The sequence below is a fragment of the Pezoporus wallicus genome, unplaced genomic scaffold, assembly GCF_028554395.1.
Source record: "Pezoporus wallicus isolate ANWC-B61680 ecotype Strahan unplaced genomic scaffold, APGP_CSIRO_Pwel_v1 contig_161, whole genome shotgun sequence".
Lineage (NCBI taxonomy): Eukaryota > Metazoa > Chordata > Aves > Psittaciformes > Psittacidae > Pezoporus > Pezoporus wallicus.
Genome location: NW_026642654.1, coordinates 1,709,204 through 1,728,388, shown reverse-complemented (window position 1 = coordinate 1,728,388; position 19,185 = coordinate 1,709,204). Strand labels below are relative to the sequence as shown.

General features: G+C 35.4%; 1 protein-coding gene across 4 annotated transcripts in view; it reads right to left on the bottom strand.

Annotated features, from left to right (window-relative positions):
* SMC6 (structural maintenance of chromosomes 6) overlaps window positions 1–19,185 on the bottom strand; it is a 30,587-nt gene that overhangs the window by 8,985 nt on the left and 2,417 nt on the right. For 2 of the 4 annotated variants that reach the window (XM_057431783.1, XM_057431784.1), the window contains 19 exons: window positions 17,739–17,887; window positions 16,238–16,355; window positions 15,832–15,937; window positions 14,519–14,655; window positions 13,845–13,906; window positions 13,047–13,127; window positions 11,670–11,771; window positions 11,365–11,484; window positions 11,162–11,260; window positions 9,965–10,111; window positions 9,500–9,588; window positions 8,939–9,103; window positions 7,469–7,647; window positions 6,252–6,453; window positions 5,994–6,108; window positions 3,746–3,906; window positions 2,034–2,169; window positions 1,070–1,150; window positions 257–427 (listed from right to left, as the gene is read on the bottom strand). In XM_057431783.1, coding sequence (XP_057287766.1) covers window positions 257–427; window positions 1,070–1,150; window positions 2,034–2,169; window positions 3,746–3,906; window positions 5,994–6,108; window positions 6,252–6,453; window positions 7,469–7,647; window positions 8,939–9,103; window positions 9,500–9,588; window positions 9,965–10,111; window positions 11,162–11,260; window positions 11,365–11,484; window positions 11,670–11,771; window positions 13,047–13,127; window positions 13,845–13,906; window positions 14,519–14,655; window positions 15,832–15,937; window positions 16,238–16,355; window positions 17,739–17,882 — 2,415 coding nt within the window. In that variant the 5' untranslated portion in view covers window positions 17,883–17,887. Of the gene's footprint in view, window positions 1–256; window positions 428–1,069; window positions 1,151–2,033; window positions 2,170–3,745; window positions 3,907–5,993; window positions 6,109–6,251; window positions 6,454–7,468; window positions 7,648–8,938; window positions 9,104–9,499; window positions 9,589–9,964; window positions 10,112–11,161; window positions 11,261–11,364; window positions 11,485–11,669; window positions 11,772–13,046; window positions 13,128–13,844; window positions 13,907–14,518; window positions 14,656–15,831; window positions 15,938–16,237; window positions 16,356–17,738; window positions 17,903–19,185 lie in introns of those variants that run through there. The other 2 variants (XM_057431782.1, XM_057431785.1) reach the window with 2 other exon arrangements.

Genomic DNA, 19,185 nt, shown 5'->3' with positions numbered 1-19,185 from the left:
GTTATGAGCAATAAATACCAGGAAACAAACACTTTTTAAACATAAAACACTATAGCAACTACACTTAACAACCAACTTCAAAACACTGCCACGCTTATTTCTTCACATGGTTTAGATGGAATACTCTGTTTCCATTTCACAGGTAGACCTTAAATGTATCAGGAAGTTGCATACTCTTTTCTCCTCCATTTTAACCTAATTCCCCTTACCATGCAACAGGAAATGAATTAAAAATACAACATGAAATTATTGCTACCTTAATCGGACCTGCAATTTCTTCCACTTGATGAATTTTTTCTTTCATTTCTTCAAAGTTTTTTTCAGCTACCTGGAGAATACTTTTGAGTTCCTCCATTTTTCTGCTGAGTTGCTGCATGTCTGTTTTTACAGCTTCCATCTTACACTTATTTTCTTTAGCTTCATCTTCCTGTCATAGAATCATAGAATAGTTAGGGTTGGAAAGGACCTTAAGATCATCTAGTTCCAACCCCCCTGCCATGGGCAGAGACACCTTAGACTAAACCAAGCCGCCCAAGGCTTCATCCAATGTACTAAATAAAGTATAATAAAAGATGACATATTTGCAAATTACTGTACACAGTTCTTATTTTATTATCTCTACCAGGGTAAAAGATTACATGCAGTACTCTCTAATCAGAAAACAAGCAGCTCAATGTAGTTGTCACTAAAACCCAAAAGAACATACTGACAGATCTTGTAGGAGACCACTAAATGACAAAAAAGAAGGGAGGGAGGGAAATAACTACCAAAATAAAAGCAACAAACAAATAAACAAAAACACCTCGAAAAAAACAAAAATAAAAGAAAACACCCAACAACCACAACAACAAAAAAAAGGCAAGGGAAACACAGAAAAAAAACTCACCATAAATAAATTCACACCATTACAGAATGTTTACAATTATGCCAAAGTGTTATATTCTTCACTATTTATTCAAATAGTACACTAGTGAAAAATCTACATTATTTGCTTATTTTGAAACCCTACCAAAATTAAAAGACATTGTTTCATATCCTTATTGGACATAATATGATAATATCTTCTTACTAATGTACGAATGTCCACTGCCTGGTGTTCTTCCATATTTTCAAGATCTGCTATTTCTGCATTTGTTGTTCTTACTTTTATCTGAAAAGAAAAAGAAACTAAATATTCTTAGGCTTATCTAAGGAGAGAAGTTCACATTTGTTCATTTAAGTCAACAAAGAAAGCAAGATATTTGGCCCTTTAGTTTCATTAGTGCTCACAAAGACTCTTCCCAATTACCTATGGAATCCATTTTTATAAAATAAAACTTGTTCTCAAAGTCACATGCATTTTAAATTGTTATTACTGTATTTGCATTCAACATGACTACTGAATATATTTATTGTTTCCTTCAAATATTTATCTTCAGCAAGTTGAGTCCACATGACAGGTTGATGTTTCTTATTTGTAATTTAGTGAACATAAACTTATGTATTAGTTTATACTGCTTAACTGCCACCACAAATACATATCCTACCTTGAAGCACTGGAAAGCAAAGAAAGAAGACTAATAGGTGTCAAAATGGTTTATAAAGAAATTAAAATTAAGAAAGCATAAAAGTGAAATATTCAGCATATTAACATGGTTAAGAATATAAACAAAGACCATGAAGAGAAACAATATTCTGGGAATGAAGAGGAAAGGTTCAACAGAAATAAAGGAGGGGGAAGAAACTTGCCACAACTTCTTACCTGTGTCAAAAGAAAGCAGTTGAAGTTTGTGAGATTTAGCACAAAGTGGGGGGGAAGATGCAGAAACAAAAAGGATACTGTACACAAACAGCATACACTAGAACTGATGTAGCCTTTATCATTCTGCCTAAATGATGAAAGCATACTACTACAAAGGCAAACTGCATGAAAGCGAACAAAAGGAAGGATAAACATTAAAAACTTTCATCCACTCAAAAGATACTGCAGAAGTCAAAATTAAATAGAGAAAGACTAAAGAACTTCTAAAAGCTGACACTGTACTTATTTTTACCTGTAGTTTTTTTTGGTGCTGTCGATGACCTTGAAGATGATCTTCATTCTGCCTAATCTCATTTTCAAGGGAATGTAAATGTTGCTGAGATGCAGTCAAATGCGCCTTTTTGCTTTCAATCTCTTTCTCCAAGTGACTTTATTAAAAAGTAATACATATTATTTCTTTTACATATATTATTACATACATACATATATCATTACATGTGTATGTAATAAAAAGAAATAAACAAAAATCAAATCCATGACAAAGGGTAAAAATATGCTCCCATAAAAAAAATATACATAAAAATGTCAAGCTTGTTATGGACTGGATGGTTTTAATGATCAGTAAAGAAACACCAAAGCAGATTTCTGCTTGATGGTCCTACTTCAATGCCTGGTGGATAAATCATTCATGTTATTTAAACCATCTGTAACCTCTGTCAGCAATTTTCACAAACAGGCCGTATGTCTGAACTAAGCAGTGGTGTTACTTCTAAAAGTACTACTGCATCTTCAGAGAAAACAAATGCTTTGTACTTTCCACTTCCAGTCAAAATATTTGAAATGCAAAGCAAAGGTATTTTTGATTACTATTTCTAGATGACAAAACTTGTATAGTGTCTTTCACCCCTGCAAAAGGGGAAGCTTTACTAATATTACAGAAAAAGAAAATTAAAAAAATCTTAATACAAGCATTTAAGACAACTTTTGTTACAGCTGCATTAAAAGGACTAATTAAGTCCGATTCCAGAATTGGTGTTTAATAAATTACCTATACTAATCCAGGTAAATGTGTCATTCTTTAGGGTAAATTCTGAAGGGGGACAGGGGAATAGGAAGACATTTTCCCTTTTTAACTGGCCTACACCATTCCCCAAAGCAACACTGGTAATGAAAGACCTATAACATTTAGGATAATCTTGAAGTTCATTATATACTCACACTAACAAAGTATAGTTAACTGACTTATTTAAAACTTTGGGAGTCTACATAAATAAATTTTTAACATTCAATTCAGTCTACACTATCAGCCATTAACACTAAAATTAAAATATTTACTTATTACATCTGTAATATAATCTAAGCATCAAAATTAAAGTATCCTATTGTCAACAGTTTGCTTAGTGACAGTTCAAGTTTGCAAGCCCTAAAATATATTTGGCTTTTTAAACTACCATTTTGAAATTAATGAGAGAAAAAAAAATGGCAGGGGAGTGAAGTTTTGTCAGAGATACCTACCATGAGTGAAATCAAATGCTTTAGAAAATACAGATTAAAAGTTTGAAACCAGTAGCATGACGTGTACTAACACATTTTTGGTTTGAAAAAAAACAGGCCTCCTTTGCAGTAAACTACAATACCATCATGCAGGTATTAGATTAAAAAAAAACAAAAATAAACAACCATCTTTGAGTCCATACTCTTTTTCAGCAAACATAAAATAAAAAGGAAGGTAGCTAGATATCCTAGAGTATTCAGTCGAGCAAATCCCTACTTGCTGGGCAAAATTTACATGCCACAAGTTGAGCAGTGTCTAGGTATAAGTTTGTACCTATCACAAAAAAGTACTGAAATCAAAACGTTTTCCAGAGTTCTCAGAGAAGAAGCAAAGAATCTCAGAAAGAAACTGTAGACTAGAGAGTAGTGCACGTGTAAATAGACAAATATGCAATTACACTATTTATGTCAAGGGCACTTTTCACAAACACAACATTACAAGATGCTAACCTTATTTCTGCTTCAACATCTTTGCTTAAGAACTTAGGCCTGAAGTAAGCAGAAGAGTAATACCGTCTTTCAAACACTTGATCACCTTCAGCAGTGAAAGCTTCTCGACAGTTTTTTGGGGGCCGATTAAACTGCATTACTTCGCGAGCCTTACGGCTACTCTGAAAAATACAATGGCCTTATCATACCAATGGAAAAGCAACCCCAATTAAAGATATCAACTTAAAACTTGTCTAGAAGTTCTCACCTGGAAATAATTTCAAATCCTAATGAGAAAGAAGAAATATAGTGATCAAAGCATGTTAAAAAATCTGTAATGTCAAGAATCTGCTTTTCTAGTTGACGGAAATTTTCATGCTCTAAAACCCACTCAGTTTAGCTATTTCTTTTAGTCTATTACAAATTTATCTACATTGTACATTCTGCAGTCTAGCTCCTTATAATTTGCCATTGGTAAAAAATCCAAACTCACTAACTGAAAGGTCGCTACACACAGCTGTATTTACGAAAAGTGAAAAAACACATACAGGAAACAATTTTCCAAGGCAAGCTGTGAAGTACAAACAATATTCAATTAAAGTTTGGGGAAACATGCTGGTGTAAAAGATATTGCCAGTGCCAGACTCACAAGTGCCTTTGTCCCAGGCAATCATGTTACCCACTCAGAAGTATTTTTACTTCCACACAATACCTATTCAACTTCTTTCAGATTCGGCTGCAATTATTCAGGTAGGGCTCAAAGATAATAACATTATGAAAACCAGTGGTTAGGTAAAGCCGAAAGAGAAGAACAAAACTAACATTCCTGTCATGAGAAAAGCTTAAAAGGTTCAGCTGTTATGTATCCCATTCAGTAACAGCCAAGCTTAGTAAACAGTCAGTTCTGCACTAGACATAGCATAAACTGCCTCTTTTTCAGTAGGAATGTCAGAGGAAAAACTAGGACAAGTGGCTTTGGAGAAAAATGAAATTCACAAAAGTAAGCATTATCAGTTCTGCTGTTTATAGAACACCCTACTTTCTTTAAATAAAAATATACACGTTTTTATCTTTGAACATTTTACCTGTAATCTTACCTGCATGAGTTGGTATCTTCAGTCGTAACAGAGAATAAAAAAAATCAATTAACTTGCAGGAAACAGCTCATTAACATGTTTTTACAGTGATCAAGCAATAGATTGTTATCAAAATAATGTCAGCTTAATTCAATTGCTAGTCACCTCATTCAAATCATACTTAATAACTGATTATTGCTACTGTTTTATTTTACCAGACTCTATCCATAACCGTGTTTCTTTGCACTCTTTATTCTTAAATGCTTTAACGCTGCAGAGTCTAAAAGGCCTCTGGTTGTTGTGGTAGATGAAAAAATAAATGTAAATGCTCACAGGTAGCTGATAACTTCCCATGAGCAGGTAGCTGTGGAAATTTTTGAACTCTCAAGCATAAGCCTGCTACAGTTAAAATTGGTACCTAACTACGAGTTGCTGGGTACAACTGGTAAGGGCTGTCTGAAACTACACAAACCGACACTTCCTGAACCCACCAAATAATAGACACGAGACCGAAACGATTACACATACATGGACTAGATGGGAAACTATACCACTTAGGGGCCCAGAAAAAGGTGGTGGTGAACACCCCAGGAACAAAGATGATCCTGGAAACACATGGGGAAAGCTATGTGGAAGCAAATCCCACAGAATGCCCTGGGCCCTTGGCCAGTAACAGCCCAAACAGGTATCTGTGAGCAGCTGTCTCATGACCAGCAGTGATCTGCCTGCTGCAGACAGAAGTTGAGACCTCTGAAGGTAGTGTTGGGGAGAACAGGGAAATAAGCAAAAGTGTGTAGAAATAAAGAGCAAAAGCTCTAACCTTACTGATTCTTAAGTAAATCCCACTATCTAAATCACTCCGTCCCACCCATGATGAAAACAATGCTTGAATTGGGATACTGAGAGTTTGTTTAATGCCAAGAGGGGCTTACTTGGAGCCCTCCGGTGATCACATACATGTCTGTGCACTGCACTGTAACACTCGTAACTGATACAGTTGGGGCCTACTGAGCCATCAGGGTCCTTACCTCTCCTCAGAGGGAGGAAATAGGAAAAAAAAAAAAAAACAAAAAACAATCCTTTCTCTACCTCTTTTGTCCATTACAGACACTACCAGTTAAAGTACTGTATTTGCTCCATACAAAGAGAAAACACTTTTTCTTTAAAGACCAATAGGGAATGGAGAGCCTTACTTTAATCAGCAGGATTGTTTCTATACCCCTCACATCGATCAAACAATTGGCAACCACAGCATGATCTATATCCAGTGCTGTGAGAACTGATGGGAATTCTGGATGATGGACTCCTCTGAAGAAAAGAAGGAGAAAAACCCATTCATAAAGCTCATATGAGATTCTTAAAAATAAATAAAGTAAAATAATGGTTCCTTTCAATTAACAATAATGTGAACCGTAAAGGCTAAGCAGTAATATTCAAAACAACAAACTTACCTGTGCCTAACATCATAAACTGTATTCTGAAATTTATTCACAATTATTTGAGGTCTAAAATCACGTGGATAATATTTTGACATCAGTTGCTGAAGAGTTTTTTCATCACTGTGATTGTCACAGCAAAATGCCTGAACTAGGCTCTTTAAACAAGATTCAACAGCCAAGGTCAGCTCAGCATCTTTAGGATGAATGAAAGCACCTAAATAAACATAAAAAACAAGGCTTTAGGAACTGTGTTCCATAACAAATCATCCAGTAGTGCACTTTTACACAACTCTAGTTTTTTGTTTTGTTGCATTATGAGGTTTTTTTAGGAATCTAAAATAAACTTTTCTTACAAGAAAAAAAAATAAACAGTTAACTAAAAAACTCCATAAAAATCTACCCTGAAAACAGACACATTATTTCTCTTTCTATAGAAACACTTGCATATATTTGGAGGCATACATTTTGTTCTTTGACAGGTCACTAACAACTTCTATTAAGGTACCAAGTCTATGGCAGGTCAGCAGAAGTATATCAATCAAGGTAAAGACTGCTTATCAACAATTTAATGCTTTACAGGTGAAGGCAGAGGAACACCTAAGCTGCAAGTTAAACAAACATTAAGATTTCCATTATATTGCCTGTCTTCAGCAGTATGTGTGTTTGGACATTCTTACCCTGAAGTAATTCAGTACTTGACCTTTACACTTACATCCAGAATATGCTGAAACCATTACTCCCATTCACAAACTGAAAATAGCAGTCACTGTAAGAGCTGGTCAACAGAATTAAACCAAATTTATCAAGAAAATCTTAGTTGGTTCTGCCTGACTTGCTCCATGCCAAATATCTCAAGTTTGACAAGCCCACGAGTCAACTGAACATTTTGAACAGAATTTGTCCAAAATCTGGATATTACTATCCCTCAAGGAACAAGCAGTCAAAGCACAGAGGTCCGATGCTTAGAGAATGTGAGGGAGTCAGAGAGGTGCATTGAAAGTTTAAACATTGTAACTACATAAAATAACTTAACAAAAACAGTTGGAAAATGAGGAAAAATGACAGAAAGATAACGTACCCAGATACAACCTTTAGTCCAGGAAGTACAGAAGAAAGGTGGGTTTGAAGCTCCTTAAAGAACAAATAGTTTTTCTAGAAGATCACTGTTTACATTAGCGGCCATGCAATAAATCCCATAAAGTAATGTCTTTTTCAGCAGTCATTCTTACCTAAAGGTCCAATAGGTTTTTGTTTAAAGCGCCCTTGCTTATAGGCTCTTTCAACTTCTTCAAGAAACGCTGGAATATGTGGTCCAAATCTTCTAAAGGTATTTGTTTTACTATCTTTCAGCTCTCTCAGCTGTTTCTGCTTGGCATCCAGTGCTTGTCTCCAATCACAGCTTTCTTTCCTAAGAGAACAGAATTTTTCTCAGTAGCTATAGCTTATGGGAAAAAAAAAAAAAGTCTTATTTTTGAAGTACTAATAGAAGGACAGTGTATCAAGGCCTCAATATTTTAACATACATTTAACTACACATATAAAATGGTGTTTTTATAACTTAAAGAACGTGAGACAAAAAAGCAAGCAGATTACTACTTTGCAACTAGTTTTACAAGACTATTTCTAACAACTTGTAATAAATTTATTTCCATTTATATGCTTCAATTTCACTGTCTTCTACAAAAGGTCTTCAAGAGAACATGAAGTAATTGTTGGATACAATAATCCAGAAAGGACATTTAATCTAATCCATCAAGTGCAATAAGAAACAATTCTCAAATTTCTTAATACAATAAAACATAGAATAATCGCAGAATACCATGTTGGAAGGTACCTCAAGGGTCAACTGGTCCCACCTTTTTAGACAAAGCATGACTTAGACTAGCTGTCCAAGCACCCTGTTCAGACTAATCTTAAAAGTATTCAATGCTGGGAGTCCACCACTTTCCTGGAGAGATTACTGCAATGGCTGATTGTTCTAATTGTGAAAAAGTTTTCTCTTGTGTCCAGCTGGAATCTCCCAAGGAGTAACTCATGTCCACTACCCCTCACCTTTTCCATTTGACTCTTTAAAAAGGGAGTCTCCCTCTCTCTCTTCTTTGCAGCCACCCTTTAAATACTGAAACTGTTTACAGACATCAGCACAATTCCCTCCAGTAATCACTGTTCAAGTTCACATTTCCAAACCAAAGCCAGTAAGTGCTTTGTTTTCCTCCCTCAGGTATGGGCTAAATTGGAATTTGAACCACTTGCTTCAAAGTCTCCATAAATTTACCTTAACTATAGACAAATTACCCCATAGTGTACCTATTTCTTTTTATTGTGTTCTATAGCTTGTGACATCATATCAGGATGTATTAGTATAATAAACAACATGAAAATTATTAAATCTAAGTATACCTATATGACAAGAAGAGAATAAGGGACAGATGGTGGGAGAAAGAAAAAAAGGGCATTAAACTGACATCATGAATTTTTATCAGGTTTTAAATTAGCAATAGCTTTCACTTTTAATGACAAAAAAAAAGTTTCTAAATTAAGTCTTTGTGTGCCAAAGACAAAAGTTTAGCAAGTCCTAAGATAAAGTGGGGAGGAACTGAAGTCTAATACCTCAGGGAATGAGGGAATGCAGGTACATAAGAAAGGACCTCTTATAACTTGAAACAAAGGAAAAGTTACATTCAAAAAGCATTACTTACGTAAGTCTAGCCTGTTCTTCCTTACACTTATATACAGCCTGCTGAAACTGATCCATCTGTTGACCAATCATTATTTCTTCATCATGGAATGCCTTTAACTGTTCCCTTAAGCGTGTGATTTTCCTTTGTCTTTCCAATTTTTCAGGCTCTGAAAGGCGATTAGCACTACGAGAGATCACATGACAGTATTTTAAAACCACACTGATGATGTACAAATACATGATTTTTTTTCAAATTCATGAGTATACAACTCGCCCTAGCTACATTCCTATTACATTTAAGATAGATTTGGTTTGCAACAGCACGAAAACTAGAAAATGTATATTCTCACCAATAAAAAAATGTTTTTTTTTTCCCACCCAATTACTTCATCACCTTCTAGTCAAAAGGCTGGTATGCAAAGAAGCAGGATCAGAAACATTTAAACGTTTAACTGGACCCACCTTAAGTTTAAATAAATATTTTCTGTGACTGCAGATTTTCTCATTAATCAGAAAACCTCGCTCCCTGTATTCCTATACCTTAATTAACATACACCATGATCACTGTATCTGTATTTACCTGCTTTTCAGTTCTTCAATTCGTTTATGTAACTGTTCATCATCTTTTTCCAGACGTTTCAACTCTGTTTTGAAACGATTATAAACTACCTATGAAGGATACAATAGTTTAATGAATAGAAGCAAGAAATAATTTCAAAAGTAACTAGGTTTTTCAGTAAATAAACACTGAACTGTATCAGAACAGACAACCAGAACCTGAATATCAGGAATGTGAAAAGGGAATAACACAGTTAACTTGAATCATACTTACTTTGACCTAAGCTTAACGCTGCTTAACATCTGTGTAAAGATATAAACCCCATGGGCTTTAGCTAGTTGCAAAGCAGGCAGGATACTGCACCTATTTTGAACTGCAGTATGGATTTAGGAAGCCTAAACACAGATGGAGGAGCACATACAGATAGAGTATGGACAAGATTAAAACCTTGAAGTGGCATGAACTTTGAAAGTTCTTTTTGCCTACCTCAGTTTCATTGACTGCTTTTCTTCTTGCCTGCACATCAGCCTTCAAAGAAGTACACTGAGGATGCAGGGCTTGTGCTTCTTCATTTAACCTTATTAACTTGTCTTGTATTGCTTTGTACTTTTCTTCTGCTTCATTGACTTTCACCTTTGGTGAATAAAAAGAATGATAGAAAAGTAGTAATGAGGCACAGTTTTCTTCAAAATCTTTTAATGCTACAGAAGGAGTATCTGTCGAAAGAATCTGACATGTCTCATTTGCTCTTTTTTTTTTTTCTAAAATATACTAAAGTCATTGCCACTGTGAGTATGCTAAAATGAAAACTCATAAAGGAGCATTCTCAGGAAACCAACAGGGTACGAAATCTGTGAAGAAAAGAGCAATTCATGGTCATGAGTCAAACACAAGACTCAATACAATAAGGCCAAGGACCACGAAACGGAAAGAAGTGAAACCAGTATCCAGACAATGCTCCTTCAAGACTACGTAGACATGTTTGGCCATAAAGTAAAAATACCTCAACTGTTAAAAAAAAAATATATATATAGATATATATTTCTTTTTTTGAGTGCCAACTCAGAAAGTTCACAGAAAGAGTTTTAGTAGACTGAAAAGTTCAAAATAATGATGCCTGGTGTTTCTCTGCAAAACTATTCTTTCTTGCTACCTACAGAAGTCTTAAGTACCATCCAAAGAGTACATTAAATTTCCAATTGTCTCCTGAAATCAGACACTGATCTTTTCTACAGGCAGTGATACCCTAGAAAATCTACATGACAGATCTCTGAAAGACACTCTGACACTACAGAAATAGGCATCACGTAAGTACTCTCAACAGTAAAAGTAGAATTCACTTGTATATGCAAGGCTAGTCATCCCAAATCCCCAGTCAAAATAATATAACCCTTACCTGAAACAAAAGCATCAGCATGAAAACCACACACACCCCCCACTAAACAACAGGAAACAAAATGTCCTAATTTTATTATCAAATGATATGTGGAATGTGAGTATTACTGTTAAACTTTAGATGGCTAAAAAAGTGTATAAATGAGAATGCTCTTGGCTGCTTGTGGAAAGCTAAGATGGCCAGTTTCAATGGCTTACAAGCTAAAGGACAATCATAGTCTAATTATTTTTATTCTTGAGTCAAGGAGCCAAAACTAGACTGACATATGGCTTAAACCATATATGTACCTGGCATTCTTCTATCTTCTGAACAAACTTCTTCGTATTTCCTTCTTCAGCAATGATGAATTCTTTGATTGGCTGAATTTCTTTTTCCATCTCACCCACCTAAATGGAAGCATATATTAAGATATATCAGAATGTCCACAGCAGAGCAGGAATAACTGAAACTATGTTTCATACGAGGAAACATATTTGAACAAGATACTTACCACTGCCCATGCCATTTTATGTTTCAAATCTTCAAGATGATTTCGCATATCATTCACAAACCCAATACTTTTGTAATGTTCCTTTTTTTTACAATAAAGCTCCTTAAGTTCTTGAAGACGCTTAAAAAATAAAGAGAGGTTCAATATGAAACATTGGAAAGACTTTATTTTTTTTTAATTCCATGCCACTGAGACCTAACCAAATCAAAGCGATGTAGTTTAACTCGCATATTTATTTTTAGTACAGATATTAGTACAGATTTTTAGTACTGATCTCAGCATGGAAATAACTAACTTTTACATACCTCTACACCTTGTTCTATCTGAATACATGTATTTTCTTTAGTTTTCATAATAGATGAATAATCTTCTTTCATTTGTTCCAACTGAGTTGCTTTCATAAAAAACTAAAAAGAAATAAAAAGATGCAGATGTCAGATACAGCAGCTTATCTAAGTGAACTTTGAATAATTACCATAAAAAGACCACTCATCCCAACCTCTTAAACATGCTGAATGATACCGGAAGTAAAATATCTGGTAAGGTATTTCTGAATAATGAACTAACTCAGCAGTGTCCTAAGATTTTTTTAAAGTTATTGATGTCTTTAGAGAAAAGAAACTTAAAAAATTGGTTTTGCAAGTGGGCAACTGCTACAATCAGATAGTGTACTGGGTCTGGCTGGGATGGATTTGAGTTTCTTCACAGCAACTGTTACATTGCTGTGTTTTAGATGTGTAACCAAAACAAAGCTGGTAACACTCTGCTCTCCTAGTGAAGAGACTGGCAGGTTGTGAAAGAGGCTGGGGGGGGAGGATACAACCAAGCAGATGACCTCCAACTAACCAAAGAGATATTCAATCCCATAGAATGTTACTGTCATGGCTTAACCTCAACCAGCAACTAAACACCACCCAGCCACTCGCTCAATCCCCCCAGGTGGTATGGAGAAGATAACCTGAAGAGTAAAAGTGAGAAAATTCATGGGTTGAGATAAAAACAGTTTAATAAAGCAAAAGTTGTGCACTCAAGCAAAGCCCAATGAGGAATTCATTCACCTCTCCCCATCAGCAGGCAGGTCTCTAGCCATCTCCAGGACAGCAAAGCTTCATCATGCATAACAGTGACTTGGGAAGACAAACACCATCACTCTGAACATTTCCCTCTTCTTTCTTCCCCTATCTTTTGATGTTTTCAACACAAATACAAAACATAGCCCCTTACCAGCTATGTGAAGAAAGTTAACTCTATCTCAGCCAAAACCAGCACAGTCAAACTTAGTAATAGAAAGGGAGAGGAGAGGATTTAGGGGGAAGACATCTTTCACTCTGGAACTGGCTGGGTCTCAGTCTACCCATGGGAGGTGGTGAGTGATTGCCTTTGGAGCTCTTGTTTTGTTCTGCCTTTTTCTCTCCTTTTCCTGCTTTTCCTTCATTTTTTAGAAAATTTTTATCTCAACCTACAAATCTTCTGCTTTCACTCTTCTTTTCCTTTTCCACCATCCCAAGCAGCAGGCAAGAAGTGACTGAGTAGCTGTGTGGTGCTTAGCTGCTTACCTGAGTTAACCCACAACAGGTCATTTAAAATTAAGAACTCTGATTTATATTTTTTTCTCCATATGCCACCTCTAAAAATTTGAACTCGGTATTTTAATGTTTAATCAAAACAGTTATTTTTCTTACCTTATATTTATCACCTTCGTTTTTAGACTGTAAAAAGTGCTTACTCATCTCTTGGGTTAAAACAGACACAGGATTATCTACCTGTAAAAATAAATTACTTTCATTTTATTTTAAGTAAAAAAGCTTCCATGAAGTATAAATTAGAACCACAACAAGGACAGCTAAGGAACTGTTTCCAGGAGGATAACTGATTTCTAGAATGACAGTGCCTCTTTTTTCATTTAACAAGACCAGCACTAGAAATTTTGTCCAACATCCGCTAGTTTCTCATTATTTAATTGATCAAAGTATCACATTACAGGCAATGAATCACCCTCTATATTCTTACAGAAGCTGCCACAACATAAAAATCAATACATGCTAACAGAACTCTGTATTATTTGAAAGGCTGAATATCTTGATTTTGAACTTCCTGTGCACTATCTGATCTTTCCTTTATCACTTAAGCAGCAAAAACACACTCAAATTCCTGCAACAGCAAAACCTGAAATAACGAGCAGGGAAAAAAAACAAAACCAAAACAAAGCTCCAGGTATGAAAGAAACCTAAATATGCTAAAACTTTCATTAACAGGATACATGACTCACAATTCACAGAAAATATTTATCTGTCTCAGACAGAATATTATTGTGCATTGTATGAGGTTGGAATTTCAGTTTTCTTTTGCCATTGCATTTGATGAAAGAACATGGAAGAGATGAATTTCCATTTAACAAAATCAAACATTGCTTTTTAACTAAATTATAACATCACATGCTGATGTCAAACTGCACAGAATTTAAACACTATAACAATTACCTGTATATTAAAGTGATCCAGTATTCCTACAAGTTCCTCTTTCTTTGATGAAATTAAGGTCCCTAGGGGTAAAGAAAAAACAAAATGAAAAATATTAACAGGTCCAAAGTAGAGAGACATGCAATTCCCTAGCTTTTTGTTAAACTAGGGGTTCTTAGTAAATGTAAAACGATGAGCATTTTCATAGACAAATAGTGTATGACCTCACATCATGCAAAACCTGACACAACTGCTTTTGACATGCTAAAATATAAATATTCTTAGTCTACAGTAAACACACACCAAAAAAAAACAACAAAAAAACCAACAAAAACTTCATCATCATCATCCTTCAATAATGAAGGAAATGACAAACATCATCCTTTAGAAGGGAGATTCACATTAGACATCAGGAAGAAGTTCTTTACTGGTGAGACACGGGCACAGGCTGCCCAGAGAAGCTGTGGCTGCCTCATCCCTGGCAGTGTTCAAGGCGAGGTTGGACGGAGCTTTGAGCAACCTGATCTAGTGAAAGGTGTCCCTGCCTATGGCAGGGGTATTGGAACTAGATGATCTTTAAAGTCTCTTCCAGCCCAAACCATTCTGGGCTTCTGTGGTTTACTAACATCAACAGATTCAAAGCAATGAAAATTTTAAAAAAGACCTTCTAAGACTGAGAACGAACTACCACCAACCAGATTTGCTCTTCAGTCTGTAACTTCTGCTTCCATCCAGATTAATGCGCTGATTCACAATAATAGAGCTACCATACACTTCTGGCTTAAACGCATCTCTACCTTGGTTTCGCAAGGTTATAGAAATATCTGCAGAACTAAAATAAAAAAATACAAAAGTTACAAAAGGGACAACTGAAATTGGTCCCAAACCTAAAAAAAAAAAAAAAGAAAGTAACTTCAGAACATTCTAATTTTCCACAAGAATTGCCATGTCTTATACAGGTCACAGCAAAAGTCAGTCACAGGACCAATCAGAACAAGATATATTTGTGGTTTTTTTCAGCAAAATCAGCATCAGTTTTTTGAGCCAAATCACAAAACATACACTGCCAGAAAGTCTGCCTCGCACTAACATGTTTGCACCTTCTATGCTTCAGATACATCATGACACAAAGCAAACAGTTGCAGGAGATTTCCCCTGCCTTCTCTTCCCACTCGAGTGCCCCTATGTGTTTCAATAGATCTCCTGTCCCGAAACCGGCTTCCAGTAGAAACAGTTACTTCGCTTCTACAGCCATCTCTAACCAAAGTAATCTATAGATGAATGCTTAAGGCATACTTTTACGAAGATGAGATGTTGTTTCAGTTCTGAATTAATACTTTGTTTCTCAAGTGGATGCTGAAGCATTAAGTTATTATACATAAGGCAGTTACTGCCAACAATTTTACTCCAAGCACCTCTGAAAGGAAAAGCCTGAAGCTTTTAGTTACAGCTTCATGTAAACTTTTAAACCTCCCCTCTTATCTTTTTAGTGATTCCTCTAAACTTGTTATCCCTACTTTAGCAGCAAACGTGAATCCACTTTATGAACACTTAATAATCCACCTGTATGTCAAGGTCTCTATATTGTATAGTCAGTCTATCAAGAGAAAGAAAGAAAAAGAATTATCTTCACTCTTTGCACAACAATGATAACTAGTTTCTGAATAATTCCTTTCCAATTAACTCGATTGTTCTGTAGGATACTCAAGTGCCTAGCAGAACTAATACACAAGGACTGGGTAACACGCAGGACATGCCACTGTTAGCTAGTTCAGAGACAATGGTAAACTACTGGTAAATTACTGGTAAAATTTCTGATCCATTTTGTGTGTTTTGGTATTTTTTTTTTTTATTTATATATGCTCTCCTCAGTGCTATGCTTTTCATTCAAATCTTGTAGATCCAGCAGGACAACAGAGAAAACAAAAGAAAACAGAAAACCGATCAGCTAACCTAAATCACAATCACTAAACATGTTCAACCTTAAAAATAGAACAGTTTTACTTACGTCTCCCCATCTCGTACAAACATTTTTAATGAGGAACCTCTATTAGTTGCGGTGGCTTTTCCACCAAGTCCAACAATAAGAGCAGTTAATACAGAACTTTTTCCACCTGTAAAAGAAGAATTGTTATTTTTTTTAAAGAAGTTCTTGTTACTCTTTATCCAGTTCACCCGTATTACAGATTTTTGACTACTTATGTATTCATGCACTAAAAGTACAAATTCTCCAAATTTAAGACCTAATTTTTTCCACAAGCTTTGAGCTACTGGGATAGACTTGTGTCATTCCAAAGTCCAGAAGTGAGTCCATCTCCATGATGGCTAGCAACTCTTCTTCAAATAAAAATTACACCTTCTAAATGATTAACTAAACGGTCCTTTGACAAATAAAGGATGCAATTAATACTTACTTCCATTGTTTCCAACAACAAAATTGAGATTTGATCCAAACTGGAAAGGCCCCAGCATTGAATGGCACATGAAGTTCTTCAGCTGGATACCTTCAATTATGCCAACTTCCCCTTCAGTCTAGAGATTAACAATTAAAACTGGTGTTATGCATGCATTTTAATGATACACTTTATCTATTTTAAATATAATGAGAATTCAAGTGGCTGAACAATCTAAAACATCAAGGGTTACAAGCTACAAGCAAATGAGAAGGGCTTCATGAAACGCTATAAAGTTGCTTGCTACACAGCCATTACATAATACAATAAGAGGAAGTTACTGAAGCTCACCCGTAGTAACATTCAGTTCTCCCCATAACTAACTTACAATTAATACAACATAAAAGATAAAGATCATAGATGCTACAGTTATCAGAGCAGTAATAAACAGCATCATAGAAACACTGTTTTGTTACTTGAATAATACTATTTGTGAGAATTCTTAGTATGGCCTAGAACAGGGAAATTAAATTAAATCGGGAAAGGGGAAATGAAACAAAGTGGGACAGCCCACTGTTCAACTGGTGAAGTATTATTTTGACAGGAAACTCTTTTTATCACCAGTACTTCAGAAAAGCAGCATTTTCTAAGAAAGCAAAGTCCTGGGGAAAAATAAACCAATGACACAGAACAGCTGCTGTTCACGAAAATGAATTGAGTCATGATGCTTCTGTGTACCAAAAATCTACCATAGTGTCCTACACAATAGACTACTTCAGGTGGAAGGGACCCACAACAATCATCTAGTGCAATTGCCTGACCAATCTAGGGCTAACCAAAAGTTAAGGCATATTAAGGGCATTGTTAAAATACTTCTTAAACACTGTGGCATCAATCACCTCTCTAGCACACCTGTTCCAGTGTTTGACCATGCCCTCGGTGAAGAAATGCTTCCTAATGTCCAGTCTAAATACACAAGCCACTGTATGCAAATACATGTATTTGCCATCTCAGAATTTATTTTTTTTAAATCCTACATCAAATTAGAATTCACCTATTACAGAAAAGCAGAAATAACTAGTATTCCTGTTTTCAAGTTTCATTTCCATCAAAATATGTATTTCAAACAGTAGAAGTTTTTTAGACATTTGAAAGTGTCAGCTATGGAAAACAAGTATTTGATACTTCTTTCACTAAATGATTGGGTTTCTCTGCTGTTACTACAACCATAAACCAAATATACCACATTTCTATCAAACAAAACCCATTTCCTTTATTTGTTTTTTTGAGAACTTCCATAGAATTCATTCTATAAAACCAGAATATTGTTGCTTTATGAATGTTATAACTAGATGACCCAAAACAAATAAGGTAAGAATGAACTTATGCAGAAGTCCTCATCAACACTGGTTCCACTGAAGTCTACACGAGATATTTATTTCAACATCACTCAAAGGCACAGAACTTTTCTATATCAACCTTCTCTTGAATCTTTCCCCTCACGACTCTTTAAACAACTCACTGACAGTGAAGAGAAACTACTATCAGGTGATGACAGGAAATTTTCCTCTTCATTAGATTCATCGCTGTGTTCATCTCTGTGTTCTTGTCTCTGCCTTTTATGGGATCCAGGCTTTGAAATACTTTCTTCCTTTCTCTTACCCATGACCACTGAAAAATTAAAGTAATGAAATATTGTAGCTTTCAGTCTTCTAGAGGAAAACATACCTACAGACCATAGCATAGACATACTAATTTATTTACTTTGGTAAAAATATATTAAGATCATAGCACACATTGCAACAAAAAAATACTTTTTCAAAACAAAAATTTCAGTGAATTTAAGCCTAAGCTTACTATGAAGCTGTATTAGAAAAAAAGAAACACAACTTCATTATTCTAGTCAAGATGAATTTGTTTGTTGAGTAACAACAAAATCAACTTCGGTTCCATTTACCTTGGTACATTAAAGTTTGGGAAATTTGCTGTAATTGGTTTTGGTTAGTTATGGAGTTGAAGATTAAGTTGTAAGAAGTACATAGCTGCCATAGTATGATTCGTAGCATCAATGCAGGTTTGATTAAAGTGAGCTGTGCAGCCAGAAAGTGTATTAATATATGCAGTTGATAAATGCCTAGAAAATTAATACAGAAAGTCAAATAAAGGAAAATTCTGAGTAAAAGCATTGTTCCTGTGATGGTTTTTTTTTTTCAGTCGGGTGGGGTGCAAGAAAGAATGACCAGCACAAGACACTGCATGTCCAAAGTTGATACCATGTGTCGCAGTTTGAGACCAAATTGACTGTGTGAGCCTAAACACACTGGCAGCTTGGGCAGCAGAACATTTTAGTCAACAATACATTTAAGGATAATGAATGACCACTTTCTTGTCCAACAGGACAGATAGGACAATCCAAGAAGGTCACACTAACGGTTCCTAATAGACCTCCTGTGTCTTCCAGGGAAGATGGCACAGTCTGTGAGGAAGTTGGGTGGATCAGCACAGCAGTTCCAGCTGTACAGTGTACAGCTCAGGACCTCATGAGGCCTCCTCATTAAAGCACTAATGCCCTCCCAGAGCTTCTCTTTGTGTCTTGCTCCACATTTGCTCTTCAAATATCTCCAGATTAGTAACCTGGAGAATGTACAGAGAACTCAATGAAATAAACACTATGAAACTATAAATCTTATCACTGAAGTCGTAGTTTAAAATAGGGTTGCAATGGAAAGGAGCAGTCTTTTCCATTTCTGTCTTATCTCCCCGACTTCAAGCTAATAAAAAATAATGCAGGAAAAAGCTTTTTTCTTTTAAATTAAGTAAGGTCCCCAACTATTTCAACGTGCAGATCTGTAAATTTAGGTCAATGTAGAGAAAGACATATTTCTTTGAGCTGCTTTTTTTTACTTGTGTCAGCTTAATGTTCTCATCAGATAGCTTGAACTACCATGTACCAGAGACAGTAGCACTTA